Genomic DNA, 20575 nt, shown 5'->3' with positions numbered 1-20575 from the left:
GCCACACATGCAGAAGCAGATGGCACCGTGACTGCATAGGTGTCCAATAAATGACAATCATGACAACAATTGTCCATCCTGCACTTCATTTCCCACCTGTTCCATCCCCAAGTGGTCCTGCCAGCAGGAACAATACCTGTGCTAACAAGCCCAGGTGCAGGACCAAATGCTGTGGAAATGGATCCCTGTATTTAGCCAGCAACCAGAACATGCAGGTCACTGTGCTGGGCTGGGGAGAAGACACTCAGGCCAGGAGAGCCACACATGAGCCAGAACTGGGAGAGCTGGAGCCCAGGGCATGACAACCTGCCTGGGAGGGAGGAGAGGATGGGGAGGGCTTTCTGGAGCAGGTGCTGGGCCTTGGAAGGGAGTGGGGAGGGCAGGAAGGACACTGTCATGGGTGGGGACAGGGGCTGCCAGTGTGACACCTGTGTTGGGGTGAGGTGGGGAGGGCAGAATTGGGGAGAAGAGTGGTTCAAGGATGGGTCTCTCAGGCAGCTGTCTGTGCCACTGATGGTCACCCACTGACAGAGGAGACAGAAGAGGGTAGACTAGGTGGGGGAGCTGCACCAGCAAAGGCACAACGTTGTGAGAAAGATGATGGAACCAGTCAGGAAGGGCAAAGGGAGTCACTGTCATGGAGCAGCTGGCTTTGGGCAGGCCTTGGGTGCCAAGGCCAAGCTCTTAGACCTGCAGAACAGGTGGCATAGGGAATCATTCGGCGGCTGGGAAGAGACTGAGTAGCTGATGGATGGAAGAGTAGGAGTGATGGAATCTGCTTCTACCCCATCCCTGGGTCATCCCACCTCAGGACCCAGAATGTGGCCACCACTACACCTCCAGCCCACCTAGGACAGCCCAGCCAACCCATCTGGGTGTATGTGGTCCACCCTACCTGCTTGCCACGAACTGAGAGGCCAGAGTCACCTCCGATGCGGCCTCTGAGGTTGAGATCACTCTCACCATGCCGGCATAGGTAGATGGAGCGAGGTGTGACGTGGATATTCATGAGGTAGTAGACTGTGCGGCTCTGGATGTGACCCTGCACTCGGTTCACCATGTAGCGTGTGCCCACGTCGAAGATCTTGATGTAGGACAGGTGGCTGGGCCAGACCCAAGCAGGAGCAAGGGCAGCTCAGGGGCTAATGGTGGTAGGGTTGACCCCGAAAGAAACCCCGAACCACACACCCTTTCAAACTTCTTCTACAACCCAGCTGTCACCTAATGTGATGCCACGCCTTGCCCTGTACCGAGTACCTGTCCTAGAGACTTGGTTATTGGCCACCCAAAGGAGCTCATTATATGCTATTTCCCCCTGTCTCCTTCCTTCAGCCTCAGCTTGAGCCAAACTGCCTTTTCACTCATCCTCTTACAAGCAGCTGGGTTCTCTCTTCTGGGGTTCACATCCCTAACATAGTCAGAGAGAAGCAGTAATCCTTTGTATCCCTGGCTAACTCTAATGTCTTACTGGCAGCTCCTGACTTGTTCACTCCCCTACCCTTTCTGATCCTGAGTTGAGCTCTTCACCTCTCTCTCTCTCTCTCTTTTTTTTTTTTTAGCCTTTGCTACATATTGTCCTTTATACTCAACACACAACTACCAGATTGCGTCTGTGTGCATATGTGTGTCTGTGCATGTGTGTGTCTCTCTCCTCACTCAGAAGGGGGGGTTGGCCTGGGTTATTTTCCTATTTGCTATGCAGTCAACAAACATACTCCAAACATACTACTGTGTTCTAGGCATTGTGCTTGGCATGGAGACCCAATGTCTGTGCTTTGGGAGCTCTCTGGCCAGTCAGGAACAAATACTTGGAAACACATGATCAGTGCTCAACATTCATTCCATAAACAGTCATTCCCTCTAAGGTGTGCCAAGTAGTGTGGCATGGGGTTACAGAGGTGGTCCACAACATCATTGGGGAACTTGTGGTCCTTGTCCCAAGTTCCTTACCGTAGCCTCAATTCTGTGCTCTGTCATGAACTAATACCTATACACTGAATGATATTCAAACTGTTCAACCACCTGTTTGTGTAGAACCTGGAGGGTGGAGTGTAGGCACTGACTAATCAGAAGACTAGAAACATGGAGCAAGACTTCTGAGGCCTACACTGTACCAGGCATTAACTCGTTTAGTTGTTGGCCTGTATAGAGTTCGGAGAAATCCCTAGGAAGAGGAGTGGAAGGCTGGGGCAATGGGGTGACACCAGCAGCCCTGGTTGCATGGTAACAAAACCAAGTGAATAGAAAGAGCTGCACTGCACTAACCCGGGGCAGGTAAGGTTGCCGACAGGTTTGGTTTCAGAAAGCCTCTCCCTAGATTTTCCTAGAGAAGTCCTTTATGCTGCACCACACTCATCATGCCCACCTGTGCCCAATGGCTTCCACAGGGCACTTGTATTTGTTGAATATTTTCTGTGCATCTGGCAGGGAGTGGGAACTTTTAAGCACATGAATCCTCATAATATTACTACAGAGCAGAGATTATCACCTCTGTTTTAAAGGTGAAGAAACCGAGGCATAGAGAAAGTGATTTTCCCAAGGCCACCTTCTCGGGAAGAACCCCAGAATACTCCCCCCTCAAGTAATTTCTTCTAGAACCCTCAGAGCCTAGGGGTAGAAAATATCTGATGCAAACTTGTGGCCTGGCTACTGTCTGTTCCTAACACTAGGTCCGTTGAGGCTCTAGGAGCTTCCAAATTCCTCAGCTTAGTCTGATTTTCTGGTTTTGCCTTCTCACACTGGGCCCGGTTGGCCTCACTTTATGGTCCCATGCCCATACCCATATCTTCTCTGTTTCATTCTTGTCTTCACACCTTTGCTATTACACTTGGAATATTTGCTATATTTCTCTACTCTTGTTCAGATTTAACTAGGCACTTACAAAGTGCTATTCTCTTTGCCTGATTTCCAAAGTTGAGCTGCTATGCATTCATACCTCAAGAACCAGCATATTCACTCTTTAGGAAGCCTTTTTTGAGACCAGGATCATGTGAAGTCATTTAGAGGTGTTCCACACCAAAAATAGTAGAGTAGTTAATGCCTACCTCCATCCAAATTTTTAATTTTATTTTAAAAATTAAAAAAAAGTTTTAAATTTTTATTTAAAATAAAAATTATAAACTATAGAATATGGGGAGATTCTCCCAAGTTCTGGTTTTATATTTTTCCACTTCGACTACCTTGATGCTGTTTTTGAAATATCCAATATTATAAAAGCCTTTAAGCCAGCTGGGTGCAGTGGCTTATGCCTATAATCCCAGCACTTTGGGAGGCCAAGGCAGGCAGATCATTTGAGGTCAGGAGTTAGTGACCAGCTTGGCCAACATGGTGAAACCCTGTCTCTAATAAAAATATAAAAATTAGCTGGGTGCAGTGGCGGGCACCTGTAATCCCAGCTACTCAGGAGGCTGAGACAGGAGAATTGCTTGAACCCAGGAGGCAGAGGTTGCAGTGAGCCAAGATCATGTAACTGCACCCCAGCCTGGGTGACAGAACGGGACTCTGTCTCAAAAATAAAATAAAATAAAATAAAATAAAATAAAATAATAAATAAATAAATAAATAAATAAATAAATAAATAAAAGTTTTTAAGATAGTTCTTTTTCTCAGTTTGGTAGCCCCTATCTTGCTGGTACCCTATGTGTAGTCTGCTTATTGGGTAATCAAGCTCTTTTAGACCTTCTTCCTCCAAGTTGGACGGGGTCCCATGTTTCTACAGCCCACTTGGTTTACTGTCACCAGAGTTGTGACCAACTGTGTACTCATTGTCTTCTCCAACTAACTGGACATTCTGTCAAATCAGGGACAGCCCTTTCCTCTTTTGATTCCATGTTCAGGGCTGGGACCTGATGCATAGACTGTAAAGGTCTGTTGATAGAAAAATGATGACATAAAGCTGACCTTCTAGATTTGTCTTCTTCTGGCCCAAACTAATTCATCAAACAGCAACCTAGCAACCGCAGGGTCTGGGCCCAGGGCTGGGGCTTTGTCAATGCCGTTCTTTCACTTACACCCTCCACTCCGGCCTTCAGGCTCCTTTCACCATATGCTGTTAGCCCATGTCATTCCTTTGTGATAATTTTCAAAAGCCGTACTTTCCTCAGGGTCACACAGCCCTACTTCAGCACACATCTTGGTGAGAGAAGCGAGTGTACCCTTGACCAGGGTGCCTGTGCAATGAACAATCTGCACAACTGGGATATGGGTTCGAACAGATATTGTGCTACTGATTCGTTCATTGTGTAGCCCAAAGTAAGCCTTTGATTTGATCTGGGTCTCAGTTTCTCCATCTAAAGAGTGGGGCAATAACAGTGCTGATCTCTCGGTACTTCAATTGGGTAAGGCCACTCTTTAGATTTCTTAGAGTGGTGATGACCATTTGAAGCCTCTTTATACTTCTCACGTGGGGTCTCTTCTCATCACAACACATTTTCAAAGAGAGTAGGGTTCTGGGAACATTCTACATCTAAAACTCACATCTGCTCTCTCCTATCTTTAGTTGGTACTATGACAGAGCATTTCTTGTTTTTTTTTTTTTTTTTTAAATGGGTGTTCTCATATGTCAAAGCACTATAGAACCTACCCGAGGATAGAACCCACCTCTTTTGCCCCTATTTATACCCCCTACATATACCACAGCCCAAAGGGTCCAAATACTTGTTGATTGATGAGACATGGGAATGTTGTGAAAAGAGACATGACTAGGAGACAGAACATGTAATTAGAATCCTAGCTCTACCCCTTGTGATGGGAGCTTGGGAAAGTAATTTCAGTTCTCTAAGACTCAATTTCTTTTTCTTGAAATTTTATGATCATAAGACTTATCTCAGCCTCCTTTACAGGAGTCCTAAGGGATTAAATGTAAGAAAGAAGGTAAACATGTTTGGAAACTGAAGTGCCATTCATGTGTGAAGAACACTTTTGTAATAATAATCGCAACACCCACAGGATGGGGGCATTTGTTCTGTTCAGGAGGGGGTCCTGAACTGTTCATATTGCTCAGGAAAACACTATTTTAATCATCTTAGGAACACCTTACACATCAAGGAATCAGAGCTGAAAGGATCCTTGAAGAAAGATAATCAAGTTCAGTTTCCTGATATTACAGATAGAGAAGCTGAGGCTCAGAAAGGGAGGATATTCCCTCCAGGTTCTACAGGATATCAAAACTGGGCAAAAGATCTAGACCTTGACTTTGGGGTGCTGGCTCTTACCTGTCCAGTTCCTCATCCAAGGGTTGGTAGTTGACCTCATAGCACTCAATTCTCTTTAGAAAGTCTTCCAGAACCTTTTCACGGTCACAGTCTACATAATCGGGGCTGCCAAGTTTCACTTGCTGGGATCAGGGAGAACAGAGGTATCAAGGGAGACATTGTGAGACACAGTCTCTGATGGTTTTCTTTGGAAGGTTCTTAGAGACCACTGAGTACAAGATGCCTCATTATAAAGATGAGGAAATTGAGACCTGGAGAACACATCTTGCCTAAGTTTACAAAAATCAGCCAATTAAAAAGAAGCTGGTTGTGTGACTCCTCATTCCTAATCTCAAAGAAAGCCTGTTACATTATACTCAGTCGCAGAGCATACACTGTTTATAAAAGAAGAACATTTATAAGAGGACCAGAAATTGTGATGTGAGAAATGGCTGAAGAAGTGGAACCAGAGATCTTGTCCAGCGGTCATTACGGCTTACATGTATCAAGTGTTTACCGGGAGATTATGACATGCTGTCTTTGGATTTCTGAAGACTGGCCTCTCCTAATTCACCAATACCCACTGTCTCCTCCCACAGTCCTCATCTCAGGTACTGGCACTATCACCTACCCCATCATCTGCTCCTAAATGGAACCTGGGAGTCATCCTAGATGTCTGTCTTTCTATCATCCCTCACCTCTTAGCAGGTACCAAATCCTCTCCACTCTATCATCTCCTCTAAATATCCATTCATTCTTGCTTGTGCTCACTATAGCTGTGTGCCCAATTACTTTGTCTATATATTTTTTACTTCTAATGTATTCACCATACTGGCAGCCAGAAGGGTATTTCTAATATGAATATCTGGCCAAAGTATTCTCCTACTTAAAGCCCTTATACATTTTGTCATAACTTTTAGAAAAAAAGTGTGAATTATTTTAGCAGGCAGCTCATGGCTTGTCATGATTGGGCCCCAAATTATTTCTTCAACCTTATCTCCCATGGCTCCCCTATTTCTCCACACATTTGACTTTAACCAATTTAAGCTATTTATAGTTCTCCGGAGATGCCATACTTAGTATATGCTTATATCCTTATTTTCCATTCTTCACGCACCAAATTCCTATGTGTTCTTCAAGGTCATTGGAAACTGAAGTGTCATTCATGTGTGAAGAACACTTTTGTAATAACAATCGCATATATCCTTATTCGTTTTAATTTTACCTCCATTAGGAAGGCTTCCCTGATTTCTGCCCCCATGCAAAGTTAGGCCCTCAGCACTGTCTTCCCAAAGCTTCCTCTGTTCCCTCATATCACCTCAGTTCTCAGAGTTCTGTACATATACTTGCCAGTCTTCCTCACTAGAATATATGCTCAAGGGAAGGACTCTCCACTATCCATATGTATGTCTCTAATGCCCAGAATGGCCAAGTCCAGGTATATAGTCAATTTCTGTTGAATTGATAGATAGATAGATGGGAGGATGAAGAGGGAAGGGAGGAAATGAACATGCTGTATGCCCCAAAAGGTTAAAAAAATTACCAATTAATAAAAATTACAAGGAGGCAGATTCCAGCTTGACTGGACCGCATTCGTTGAAAGCAATGGGCCCCTTATCATTGCAGGTATAAAAAGAAAATCTAGATATACATTTAGGTAAGACTTCAAGTATCTGATGGAGGGTAGAAGAAAATTGCCCTTAAGGTCTCTTCTGTTCTTGAGCTCCAGTAATTTGATGAAGTGGGGAACAACAAAACGTGGTAAATGACCTAGTTCTAGACCACATGCCTAGAATCTAAGAGCAGTGGTAGTTCTGGTATGAATTTTGGGGTAGAATAAAAAATGTAGGCTTTTGAGGCAGACAGCCAAGCCTGAGGTCCAGTCCCACTTCTATCCCTTTCTGTCTGTATGAATCTTTGACAATTCATTTATCCTTTTGGAACCTCAGTTTCCTCTCTCTAACATGGAAATAATCTGTAATATGCAGTTTTGTTGTGAAAATTAATGACAGTCAAGTCTGGTTTCTGGAGCATAGGAAGGGCACTATATATGTTGGCTTCGTTAAAATTAATAGTCATTGTAGGCCAGGATGGTTAGGGAATGCTTCCTATAAAAACGAGGAGGAGAAGATCAGGGAGGAATACTTTCTTTAATCTCATGGAGTTGCCTTAAGCATAATCTCACCTCTGCCTTAGGCATGATCTAAGCCTAAGGCAGAGCAAAGTGGAAAAGTAACTGGTGGTCCTTACCCTGATGTTTTCTGCAATTACGCCAGGGTCATTACAAATGGACTCAATGAAAAACACCTATAAAAGAAACAGAAAAGAGACTTCCAGCAGGAAATTATGTTTGATAGGAGCTGAACATAGCTTTACTCCTTTTCAATGGTTCTAAATCATCTCCAGGGGCATCTCTGACAACATAATGCTCTCATACAGTGGTACTTTCAGGCTTCTGAGTTTCATGAGGCAGATTGGCTCTAAACTGAATGACCCCAGATTGTTGTTTTATATCTTTACTGGGTTTAGGTCTTATATAAGCTTTTTGTAGTGACTCTCTCCACTCTTTCCCCATAGCCAGCCTGTCTGCAGTCATCTTCCATTGCCTAATGTGGCACCCCTCCTTTCTTGTTCTGCTTTGCTGCTTCTGACTATATCCTGGAAAGTTAGAGAACCAAATTAAAATGTTGAGCTTATGGTTGTGGATTTGGCTGCTCTGAGTCCCCTGGTTTGCCTTTCTTTGGGGTTTGTGCTGGAGAAATAGGCTCTAAATAAGAGTTGGAGTGTTACCATACCTTGTAACCATGTTCTTTTGCAAACTGCAGGATCAGTGACCGCCGTTCTCTGGTAGTGTTGGTGGCATCAAAAACCTAGAGGCAGGTAATGAGATTGGATTACTCTGAATCTGGTGCTAACAGAACACCTACTCTTTGCCCATCCCTGTGCTAAGTGGAGGGCTTCCATATAGAGGTAAAACTTGAACAAGGTCTTGAAGGATAGGAAGGATTCATGATTGGCTTATGACAATTTCACAAGCACATATTGGGCCCTTGTGGTCTGTCCAGAAATGTATGCTACCCTGTGAGTGTAATAAGGCAAGAGGAAATTGTGGGTGTTTATTAGGGTCATTTTATAGGTGAGGTAACTGAGGCCTAGAAGAACTTGCCTTGACCAAAGTCACTGAGAGTTGCTGACAGAGCAGAGCTAGAACTGGTTCTCTCAATTCCTAGCTGAAGCTTCTTCCTTCCTTATCACTTTAGAAGTCCTCAAGAACAAGAAACAATTCCCTAGCCTCAGTACCTGAGATTGGACCATTTGCATATTTGAGAATCTCCTCCCCTTTCAGAATTTGCAAATCCTAGCTAAACTATTGACTAGATATTTAGGTAAGTCTCTAGAACTCAAAACTGTTTGTACTGCAGTTTTAAATTCTAATATAGTCCTGCTGAATTATTGGGGGTGGACTGGTAGTGCACAGTGGTTAAGAGTGGGGATTCTGAAGCTATACAACTTGGATTCCATTTCTGGCCCTGCCAGGTATATGCTGTACCACCGTGGGAAATTATTTAATGTGTCTGTGAACCATTCTTCTGGGCTCTGAAATGGGGCATAATAACAATACCTACCTCAAGGGGGGAGCATAAAATGAAATTATTAATATATGCAAATACTCAGAACAACAGTAAATGTTCAGTACATATTAGCTAATTCCCTTCCCAGTAGATACCCAAGGAAAAAATAACAAATTTCTTTACCGCGACATGACCTTCTTCACGGCTGAGATAGTTGTGAACATCCTTCAGGGCTGCTAGGGCGCACTGCCTGAAATAGACCAGGAAAGAAAAAGAGACAACCCTTATCACCCAGGATGGATTCCTCTCTCATTGTCTGCAGTATCTTCTGTATCATCTCTCATGTCTTAGACTAACTTATGTGCCCTGTGCTTTAGGCACCGTGCTAAGCACAGAGGGGTCAAACAGTTGAAAGTGGCTGTATGTGCACAGCTTACACAGCTTAGGGGCAGGTATAAAGTGACACAATCAGGAAAAGCTGAGCAATGACAGAAGCCATAATATTAAGGCTTCCAACCCTTGAGCTAATGGAACTCAAGCTGAACTGTTTTATGAACCCAGGTAGAGCATGTGGTCTGTGAAATAAAAGGCATTCCTGGCATGGGTAACACACAGGCGTGACAGTGGCAATGTATTTATGCTTTCAGCAAAAATCTCTTTAGTGATTACTCACTGCTGGGTTCTATATTGAGGGCATAAGGCCCAGGCTCTAGTCTGCCTTTACTCAGCGTCTTGCCGTGTAGATAGACCTTGAGGTTGAACTGATGAGACTACAGAAACTAGAGTAGGCCAAGCTATTGAGATTCTTGCCTCAAATGCTAAGCTGAGAAGTTTCTACTCTCTCCTGTCAGAAGTAGAAGACCATTAAAGGTTTTTGATAAGTGGATGGTTATGACCAGAAACAGCCTTTGGGCAGGATAATGGAAGGGCTGTTCCAACTACTGTTTGAGAGTCTAGAGGGCCACCTTTCTGGTCCAGATTATTCTGCCCTACTCCCCCAGTATCTGAACAAGGGCCTTTCAGCCACGGGACAGCACAGATTCCTAAAATATTGGGTACTTACTTCCTGATTTGCAGAGCCTCCATGTTGTCTGGAAGAAAGAATTCATAGTTCTTGTAGCTCACTGCCTCTCGTCGATACTGGCCTAAATTAAATACTGAAAGCAGGGAGCGCCAGTGAAGAGGTTGGGAAGATCCCAGTGGCCAAAAAATGTCCTTGCTGGGAGGGACCTCAGAGGTGGAAGAAGGTATAATTTGTAGCTATAAAATTGCTTTTAAAACTTCAAATTATGGCTACCAGTTTATTTATTCCTCACAACAGCCCTGCAAAGTAGAGATCACTATTACCATTTTATAAATGAGGAAACTGAAAGTTCAGAGATAGGAAAAACTTGCACAATTATTTCCTATCTGTGGATATCTGAGATTCAAACCCAGGTCTATTTGGCAACATAGCTGATGGTCTTTCCATTATTCTACTTTATCATAAACACCAATCCTTAAAATGCCCTACTCCGGTGGAAAGATGAAGAAATGGAGATCTAGGGAGTAAAATTAATCACCAAGGGTCAAACAGTGAGTGAGCTGGTGACAGATATAGACTGGACCTCCTGACTTCTAGTCCAAAGTTGTTTTATTTTTCTATATTATGATGAAGATTCTAAATCTAAATCTCTAGGCCATACTTTCCCACTTACAATGATGAAAAACTAGAGAGGAGGGAAGGAAAGGAGGAGAAAGAAGATAAGCAGCCAAAGAGTTAATATTTCATTCATTCATGTAACAAATACTTTTTGATTCCTACTCTGTGAAGCAGGATATGAGCTCTGGGTCTCAGGGATTAGCCCGATCTTCATGATGGGGCCCTTAAGGCACTCACGGTCCAACAGGTAAGACAGTGAGTAAACCAGTAAATGGAGAGCTCCCACAGAGTTTGTTAAATGCTCTGACAAAGACAATATGAAGCCATGGAAGAGAGTGAGAGGGAAGGAAAGACTAATTGTACTTGGAATGATCTGAGAAGGTTTCACCATTTGAACAAGGCTTTTTAGGGTAGGCGCCTTTTACAGGCAGATATGGGCAGTGGGAGTCAGGAACAAAGGCATCCAGGTAGAGGAACAGTTTGAGCAAGAGTATGGCATTGGCAGAAGGAAGAGCACGTTTGGAGGATGGTGAGTCATCCACTATGGATTTAAACCTGCAGGCCAAGGGGACCTTTGGAGGTCACAGGCATGTTCAGCTTTGTGCTTTGAAATATAACTCTGGAGGCCTTTGAGAGAATTGAGTGGAATGAAGATAGAAAGCAGGGGAATCAGAAACCCTGAACCCATTATGGGGCCCTTAAGGCAGAAACCAATCTGCCAGTGTCCCATGTACCTCTACACTCAGCAGATTTTCCTGAGAGCTTGCAGTCCTCCATGAGAGCTGTTCCTTCTCTCCTTCCCTTCTGCCAATGTCTTATTCCTCCCACAAGACTCAGCTCAAACATATCCTATGTAGGAAGCTTTCCTTGCCTTCCAGTTGTCAAATCCCTTTGTGATTTCATGCAGCACCCTGCTCCTGTTCTAGAATTCCTAGATGATATGAGGTATTCTTATACATCCCAGCTAGACTTAGAACTCTTCAAGGACAGGGTGAGTCTCATCCAGTTTTGTATCCTCATTGCCTAGCAGGAGTTTGGGCACATGGAAAACTATTGGGAAACTCTTCACCAGTGAATTAGATAAAGAGAACATAGATGAATGGAAATAAGAAATGGGAAAAAGAAACAAATTGGGGAGAGGAAGGAAGAGGGGGAGAGATAGAAGGAAGCAGGGCAGAGAGACAGGATGTTGAGATTAACAAGAGAAAGAAGGAGACAAAAAGAATGGAGAAAAGGAGACTATAGGGCTAATGTGGGATTCTTTTCTCTTCCAATCAGTAGAACCATGCACTAGACTTGGCACAGTATCAGGCTTAGAATCAAATAGACCTGGGTTCATATCCTGGTTCTGTCACTTACTGGCCATATGCCTTTAGACAAGGCACTTCACCCCTTGGGCCTCAATTTCCTCAACTATGAAATGGTGAAGAAGTGGTAATGCTAATAAAAGTAGTAATATTGGTATGGCAATAATAGTAATGGCAATAAAAATAGAATGTTACTCACAGGGTTGTTTCGAGGTCATGGAACTTCTTGAGAGAAGACATTTAATCTTAACACTAGTTTTCCTATGCTTAGCACCTAGAGTGGTGTTGGGTACAAAGTATGTGCTCAAGAAGTTATAAACTGTATAAGAATGTAGTAATAGTGATAGCAGTAGTCCTAATGCTGATAATAATAATGATGAGGCATTTCTGGTATTGAGGACTTTGGCCTTCTACTTAAGTAAGGTTTTCAGCCAGTGGCTTTTATGGGGTTGTTGAACAAAGACTTTCAGAGACATACCTTTAGTTGGTGTTCCTATCCAGTTGAGATATCGTGTGAGCTTCGTGGAGATGTAAGTCTTGCCTCGAGCTGGTAAACCCACCATGATCACCATCGTGGGGGAATTGGTAAACTGGGGTATGGATGCTGAAAGACAAACAGACCCTCAAAAGCTTATCCTCAGATTCATATGCTCTTCTGGTATTAGGTCAGAAATGTAGAGTTGTAAAGAACACATCTCCCACCATTACAATAAGAACAAAAGCTGGGAAAGTGAAAATTAAGAACTTCTCTCAGACTCATCAGAAAACTGAGGTTGCAGTACCACAAACCTGTAGAAACAACCATCTTCAAGGGAGCCACAGGACCAGGCATTTGCTTACCTGGTGCAGATACCAGTGAATAACATACAAACTCATAAGAAGATTCAGCTAAAAATTATGATGAATTGCTAGAGGCTGGTTATGGGCTAGTGTGAGAATGTGAAGCCTGTAGGGGCTGCAGACATAGGCAGTTTTGCACCCCTTTGCAGAGTTTTCCTCCAGGAACTCCCCCAGAAGCTGACAAGAAAGACTGAGAAGAATCCTGAGAAAGATATCCTGTAGTTCTGGTTTGGGGAGAACAGTACAATAGCCATTGCTGAAATTCTGCACAGACTATTTTCCCTATATTCTCTATGGAGCAAAAGCCTTACTATTCAGGGAAAAGGCAACAAAAACTAGCTTGAAAGTACTGGGAGAAACTCACTGCAGCTAGCAGAGCAGACTGACCAACATCACTGAAACTCTGCCCATACCAATCTACCTTATCTTCCCAAAGGGAAAAATGTCTTAGTCCTCAGAAGAAAGGGCAACAGAAACTGAGGTACACTGGTGAAAACTCACTACAGCTGGGGGAGAAAAATGAAAAAAAAAAAAAAAAAAAAGTCTAACCCGGGAGGGGCAGGAAAATGTGTTAGGCCCACCTGGGTTAGAACACAGGAGGAGAGGCAGGTACACTTGCGAAGGACACACCTCCAACACTCAGGGTAAGCCTGCCTAAGACTGAGACTTAATGAGAATAGCATAGAATGTCCCAGGTCTCCATTCGCCCACTACCAGGCTAAAAAGCATCAGTAAAAATAACAGTGGAATACATCTATACGAGATTTAAGGCATATATTATCTCCAGGGTGTAGCACAAAGGGAAGAATCAAGGCAAGGAATAAAAACAATGTCTGAAGAGAAAAGCAATCATTAGGACCAAAATAAGTTATGACACAGATGTTGGAAATATCAGACAAGGAATCTGTTTATTTACTTGGATTATTTTGCTTTCTTTTTTGTACATCACAGATTCAGGGGTTATATGTGCAGGTTTGTTACCTGGGTATATTGTGTAATGGTGGGGTTTGGGCTTCTAGTGACCCCATTACCCAAATAGCGAACACAGTACCCAACAGGTAGTTTTTCAACTCTTGCTCCCCCCTGCCCATTCCCCCTTTTGGAATTCCCTTTGTCTACTGTTTCCATCTTTATCAGATAGGAAACTTAAAATAGCTATGATTAGTATGTTAAAGGCTCTGTTGGGAAAGTTTATCATGCAAGATCAGATAGGTAATTTCGGCAGGGGGGTGAAAAGTATAAGAAAGAATCAAATATAAATGGGAGAGAAAAAAACACAGTAACAGATCTGAAGACTATCCTTGATGTGCTCATCAGTAGACTCCGCACAGCTGAGTCATCAGTGAACTTGAAGACAGGTCAATAGAGATCACACAAACTGAAATGCAAAGAGAAAAAAAAAGAGCAAAAAAAAAAAAAAGAAAAAAAAAGAAAACAGAACAAAACATCCAAGAACTGTGGGACAATATCAAACAGTATAACATATATGTATTTGGAACACAAGAAGGGGAAGAAAGAATAAGGCAGAAGAAATATGTGAAGACAATAATGGCCAAAATTTTCCAAATTAATGACTGACACCAAACCACAGATTCAAGAAGCTCAGAGAACACCAATCAGGGTAAATACCAAAACCAAACCAAAACCCACACCCAGATATAACAAATTCAAATTACAGAAAATCAAGACAAAAATAAAATCTTGAAGACTGCCAGGAAGAAGGCGGTAGGTGGGGAACATCTTACCCACAGAAGAACAAAGAGAAGAATTATACCAGACTTCTTGTCAGAAATCACATAAGCAAAAAGACAGTGGAATGAAACCTTTATAAGTTTTGAAAGAAAAAAATGCCAATCCAGAATTCCAAGTTCTGCAAAAATATCCTTCAAAAATTAAGACAAAATGCTTTTTCGGACAAAAACTGAGGAAACTCAGCATCAGCAGACCTGTCTTACAGTCTAAATATTAAAGGAAATTCTTCCAACAGAGGGATATGATATAGGTCAGAAAATTGGGTGTACATAATTAAAGGAAAAGTGTTGCAAAAGTAATAAATGAAGACAAATATAACTATCATATTCTTAATTGTTCTAAAATATAACTGATTGTTTAAAGCAATAATAGTACCAATGTATTGTATGTTTATAGCATTTGTAAAAAAATAATAGAATACAACAATGACACAAACAATGGAAGGAAGGAATTGGGGATAGTCTTGTACTACACATGAAGCAGTATAGTATTATTTAAAGGTGAACCAAATTATATAAAAATGTACATTACAAACTTTCCGGAAACCACTAAAAAGGTTTCCTTAAAAGATGTCTAAATAATAAATAAATACATGAGACAAAATGGGATCATACAAAATGACCAAATAAAATAATGAAAGGCAGAAAAAAGAGGGAAAAAGGAAACAAAAGCCAAATACAGTAAATAGAAAACATGAAGAACAAATATAATGAAAACAGAAAGATGGTAGATTTTAATCTAACTATATTGATAATCACTTTAAATGTGAATCAACTAAATATTCCAACTAAAGACGGAAGTGGTCAGATTAGATTAAAAAGTAGGATCCAACTACATGCCGTTTACAAAACATATATAGTTGGGTCCAATTCTCAGACCTTTTATCTCTCACTAACTCAAATATAAAATTCTGATAGAATGCATGAACAACTATATGAAAATTGAAAGGTAAATCTAAGTAGGTAGATCAGAGAAGACACCAGAGTTTGAAGTACCAACTAAACAACTGCAAATTCAGCATTACTTTTCTCCCTGAACATTCAGTATCCTGAGCCTGAATTCAACATGGTATGCAATTCAAAATGAGCATTGTCTAGCAGACAGAGATGCAGGAGAAGTCTTGGAGTTTGGGCTCAAGGAATGTAACAGAGAACTAAAATTCAGAGAGAGTGGGGGAAATCCCTTGGGTTTTTATTTACTCCTCCTTTGGTTCCACAGTGGAGGTAGTAAAAGCAAAGGTGGCTCAGAAGCAATAGTGGCCCAGAATGGGAGCCTCCAGGAATCAAAACTGTGTGGGATAAGTTCCTTCCTCTAGGTGAAGCCACGATGTCAAGAAGACATCTTTATACTAGTTTTCCCTCTTCCTCTCCCTCTCCCTCTCTCGTTCTCACTCTCTCCTCCTGCTACTTGTTTCTGGAAATGCTACAACCATGACAGTGGGTAGTTTTTGAAGAGAAAACAGAAAATGAGAGCCCAGGGAACTGGAAAGTACTGAAAAGATAAAGGAGAGGGAAGAGTTTTGAAAAAGCAACAGTGTAAAGTTGATTTGAACCCCTGGGCTTACCTCTGACTTGTGACTGCTTTGATATTCATTAGCATACCAAAGATTTGGAAACTCAACTAGAAAGGACACCTCCACCCAAGTCTCAGACTGACCACTAGATGGTACACATGCAGGACAGACCTATATGGTACTGCAAAAGGTTTGAAAACTGAATTGATTTTGGAACCAAAATATACAAAAGGCTAAAACAAAAATATAGACCTTCTCCACAGGATATAAACAAGATACAGAATCTCAAGACAATACTCACAATGTCCAGGATACAAACTACAACCAATCAGCATGCAAATAACCATAAACATTTCAATTAACATGGAAAAAGACAACAGACATGAATGATGAGATAAGACATTAAATTATCTTAAATTAGTTATTATAAAAATGCTTGAATGAACAATAACAAGCGATTTTGGAACAAATATTTAACACAGAAGCACTCAGTGAAGAAACAGAAGATATAAATAAGAATCACATGGATATTTTGAACTAAAAATATAATAGCTGAAATAAAAACTCAGGAATGAAAGAGTAGATAGAAATTTCATAGGTATTACAATGACAAGAGTATGTAATAGCAATTCTAAACACATAAATTTGACAACATAGATGAAACAAATTTCTCAAAAAGCACAAACTGGCAAAACTTATCCAAAATGTAACAAATAATCTAAATAATCTAAATCCTTCTATAAATATTACTGAAATTGAATTTGCAATTAAAAATCTTCCCCCAAAATACCCAGGTCCAGACAGTCTCAATGGCAAATTTTACCATTCATTTAAAGAAGAAATAGCATCAATTCTATACAATCTCTCTATGAAGTTAGGAGACAGGGAAATACATATCAACTTACTCTGTGAGGCCAGCATTTCCCTGATATAAAAACCAGAAAAATAAGTGGTACAAAAAAAGAAACTACAAAACGATATCCCTCATGAACATAAACATAAGAATCCTAAAAAAATGCAAATGAAATTTGGCTATATATAAAATAGATAATTAATATACCACAAGAAAGCATGGTTTATCCCAGGAATACAAGGCTGGTTCAACATATGAAAATCAATCAAAGAAATCCATTCTAAAGATGTAAAACTCCATGGTATGGTTTGAATGCATCCTCCAAAGTTCATGTGTTGGAACTTAATCTCCAGTGCAACAGCATTGAGAGGTGGGAACTTTAAGAGGTGATTAGGTCATGAGGGCTCTACCTCTAAGGCTTCTGCCCTCATGAATGAATTAATGGCATTATTGATGGAATGGTTTAGTTAACTCAGAAAATAGTTCCTGATAAAAGGATAAGTTTGGCTCCCACACTCACATGCACAGGCACGCACATAAGCACACTCTCTCTGGCCCTTTCACCTTCCACCATGGGATGATGCAGCAAGAAGGCCCTCACTAGATGTGGCCACGTGATCTTGGACTTCCCAGCCTCCAGAACTGTAAGAAATAAATCTCTATTCTTTATAAATTAGCCAGTCTGTGGTATTCTGTTTTAGCAGCACAAAATAGATTAAGATGCCTCAAATTATATCAGCAGATGAAAAAAACTTTTTACAAAATACAATATCCATTCTTAATGAAACTCTTAGCAATTTGGAATAGAAGGGAGCTTCCTTACCCAGATAAAGAATATTTACAAAAAATCTACAGCTAATATCATACTTTATGTTGACAGGCTAAATGCTTTCTCTCTAATATCAGGAAAAAGGCAAGGATGTCCACTCTCACCACTCCTATTCAACATAGCACTGAAATTCCTAGTCAATACTATAAGACAAGGAAATATAAGGCATGCAAATTGTAAAGGAAGAAATAAATCTGTCCCTGTTCATCCACAATATGATTGGGTAGAAAATCCCAGGAAGTCTATATTTTAATTTATGTTTTATTTTTTGAGACACAGTCTTGCTCTGTCACCCAGGCTGGAGTGTGGTGCCATGATCACGGCTCACTGCAACCTCAGCTTCCCAGGTTCAAGGGCTTCTCATGCCTCAGCCTCCATAGTAGCTGGGATTACAGGCATGTGCCACCACACCTGTCTAATTTTTGTATTTTTAGTAGAGATGGGGTTTCACCATGTTGGCCAGGCTGGTCTCGAACTCTTGGCCTCAAGTGATCTGCCCACCTCAGCCTCCGAAAGTGCTGAGATTATAGGCATGAGCCACTGTGCCGGCCCAAAATCTATTTTTTTTTTTGAGACGGAGTCTCGCTCTGTTGCTCAGGCTGGAGCGCAGTGGCCGGATCTCAGCTCACTGCAAGCTCCGCCTCCCGGGTTTACGCCATTCTCCTGCCTCAGCCTCCCGAGTAGCTGGGACTACAGGCGCCTACCACCTCGCCGGCTAGTTTTTTGTATTTTTTTAGTAGAGACGGGGTTTCACTGTGTTAGCCAGGATGGTCTTGATCTCTTGACCCCATGATCCACCCGTCTCGGCCTCCCAAAGTGCTAGGATTACAGGCTTGAGCCACCGCGCCCAGCCCCAAAATCTATTTTTAACTGATCTTTAACAAAGCATACAACAACATAACGTGGGGAAATGATACCCTATTCAATAAGTGATGCTGGGATAATTGGCAAGCCACCATATAGAAGAATAAAACTGGACCCTCATCTCTCACTTTATACAAAAATCAACTCAAGATGGATCAAAGACTTATATCTCAGACTTGAAATCATAAAAATTTTACAAGATAACATTGGGAAAACTCTTCTAGACATAGGCTTAGGCAAAGAATTCATGACTAAGAACCCAAAAGCAAATGCAACAAAAACCCTCCTAGTACTAATAAGCGAGTTTATCAAGTTCACAGGGTACAACGTCAACACGTAAAAGTCAATCATAATACTATATACAATCAATAAACAATTCAAAATCAAAATTAAAAAAATGTTTACAATAGTTCTAATAAGATAAAATCATTAGGTATAATACCAACAAAACATGTATAAAAGATCTGTATGCTGGAAATGACAAAATGCTGTTAAAAAAAATCACTAAATGCTTCTGTGCAGCAGAAGAAATAATCAGCAGAGTAAACAGACAACCAACAGAGTGGGAGAAAATATTCACAAACTATGCATTTGATAAAGGACTAACATCCAGAATATACAAGAAACTCAAACAACTCAGCAAGAAAAAAACAAATAATTCCATCGAAAAGTGGGCAAAGGACATGAATATAGAATTCTCAAAAGAAGATATATAAACAGCCAACAAACACATGAAAAAATGCTCAACATCACTAACCTTCAGGGAAATGTGAATTAAAGCCACAATGAGATACCACCTTACTCCTGCAAGAATGGCCATAATTAAAAAAAAAAAAAAATCTTGGCATGGATGTGGTGAAAAGAGAACACTTGTATAGTGCTGGTAGAAATGTAAATTAGTACAACCACTGTGGAAAACAGTATGGAGATTCCTTAAAGAACTAAAAGTAGAACTACCATTTGATCCAGCAATCCCACTACCAGGTATCTATCCAGAGGAAAGGAAGTCATTACATGAAAAAGACACATGCACACGCATGTTTATAGCAGCACACTTCACAATTGCAAAAATATGGAACCAACCTAAATGCCCATCATCCAATGAGTGGATAAAGAAAATGTATCCATTTTCTTTATATCATATTCCATGGTATATATACACCATGGAATGCTACTCAGCCATAAAACAGAATGAAATAATGGCCTTTGCAGCAACTTGGATGGACATAGAGGCCATTATTTTAAGTGAAGTCACTTAGGAATGAAAAATCAAATATCGTTATGTTCTCACTTATAAGTGGAGCTAAGTTATGAAGATGCAAAGGAGTAAGAATGATATAGTGGACTCTGGGGACTTGGGGGGAAGGATGGAAGGGGGGTGAGTGATAAAAGACTACATATTGGAGCCAGTGTACACTGCTCAGGTGACAGATGCACCAAAATCTCAGAAACTATCACTAAAGAACTTACCCATGTAACCAAAAACCATCTGTACCTTAAAAAGTATTGAAAATAAATGAATAAATAAAACAATGTCGGTGGAACGAACTTTACTACATTATTTTGAAACTTATTATAAAGCTGCAATATTCAGGACAGTGTGGTATTGGAAAAAGGATAGCTATCTAGATCAGTGAAACAGAATAAAGAGCCCAGAAATAGACCCACTCAAATTTTGGACAAGGTCAACTAATTTTGGACAAAGGTACAACAACAAATGGTGCTAGAAAGACTGGAAGTCCATTGCAAAAAATGAACTTGAATACTTAAACCTTATGCAAAAAGTAATTCAGAGTGGATCATAGGTCTAAATATAAAATGTAAAACGATAAAACTTCTTTAAAAAAGACATGGGAGAGAATGTGTGAAATATTGGATATGCCAATTAGTTTTTAATTACATCATAAAAAACATTATCCGGCCGGGCGCGGTGGCTCAAGCCTGTAATCCCAGCACTTTGGGAGGCCGAGACGGGCGGATCACCAGGTCAGGAGATCGAGACCATCCTGGCTAACCCGGTGAAACCCCGTCTCTACTAAAAAATACAAAAAAACTAGCCGGGCGAGGTGGCGGGCGCCTGTAGTCCCAGCTACTCTGGAGGCTGAGGCAGGAGAATGGCGTGAACCCGGAAGGCGGAGCTTGCAGTGAGCTGAGATCCGGCCACTGCACTCCAGCCTGGGCGACAGAGCGAGACTCCGTCTCAAAAAAAAA

The 20575-nt window shown here is 41.3% G+C and overlaps 1 protein-coding gene across 3 annotated transcripts in view; it reads right to left on the bottom strand.

Moving 5' to 3' along the window:
- The window catches only part of PFKFB1 (6-phosphofructo-2-kinase/fructose-2,6-biphosphatase 1), a 69595-nt gene that overhangs the window by 15276 nt on the left and 33744 nt on the right, over positions 1–20575 (bottom strand). The window contains exons 2-8 of one of the 3 annotated variants that reach the window (XM_025372496.1): positions 12192–12317; positions 9828–9921; positions 8948–9014; positions 7988–8062; positions 7443–7499; positions 5214–5335; positions 896–1103 (exon numbers count right to left, since the gene is read on the bottom strand). In XM_025372496.1, the coding sequence (XP_025228281.1) occupies positions 896–1103; positions 5214–5335; positions 7443–7499; positions 7988–8062; positions 8948–9014; positions 9828–9921; positions 12192–12317 (749 nt within the window). The remainder of the gene's footprint in view (positions 1–895; positions 1104–5213; positions 5336–7442; positions 7500–7987; positions 8063–8947; positions 9015–9827; positions 9922–12191; positions 12318–20575) is intronic. The other 2 variants (XM_025372497.1, XM_025372498.1) reach the window with 2 other exon arrangements.

Source organism: Theropithecus gelada, chromosome X, assembly GCF_003255815.1.
Source record: "Theropithecus gelada isolate Dixy chromosome X, Tgel_1.0, whole genome shotgun sequence".
Lineage (NCBI taxonomy): Eukaryota > Metazoa > Chordata > Mammalia > Primates > Cercopithecidae > Theropithecus > Theropithecus gelada.
Note: the sequence above shows the minus strand (reverse complement) of the source record. Positions and strands in the feature narration are given on the sequence as shown.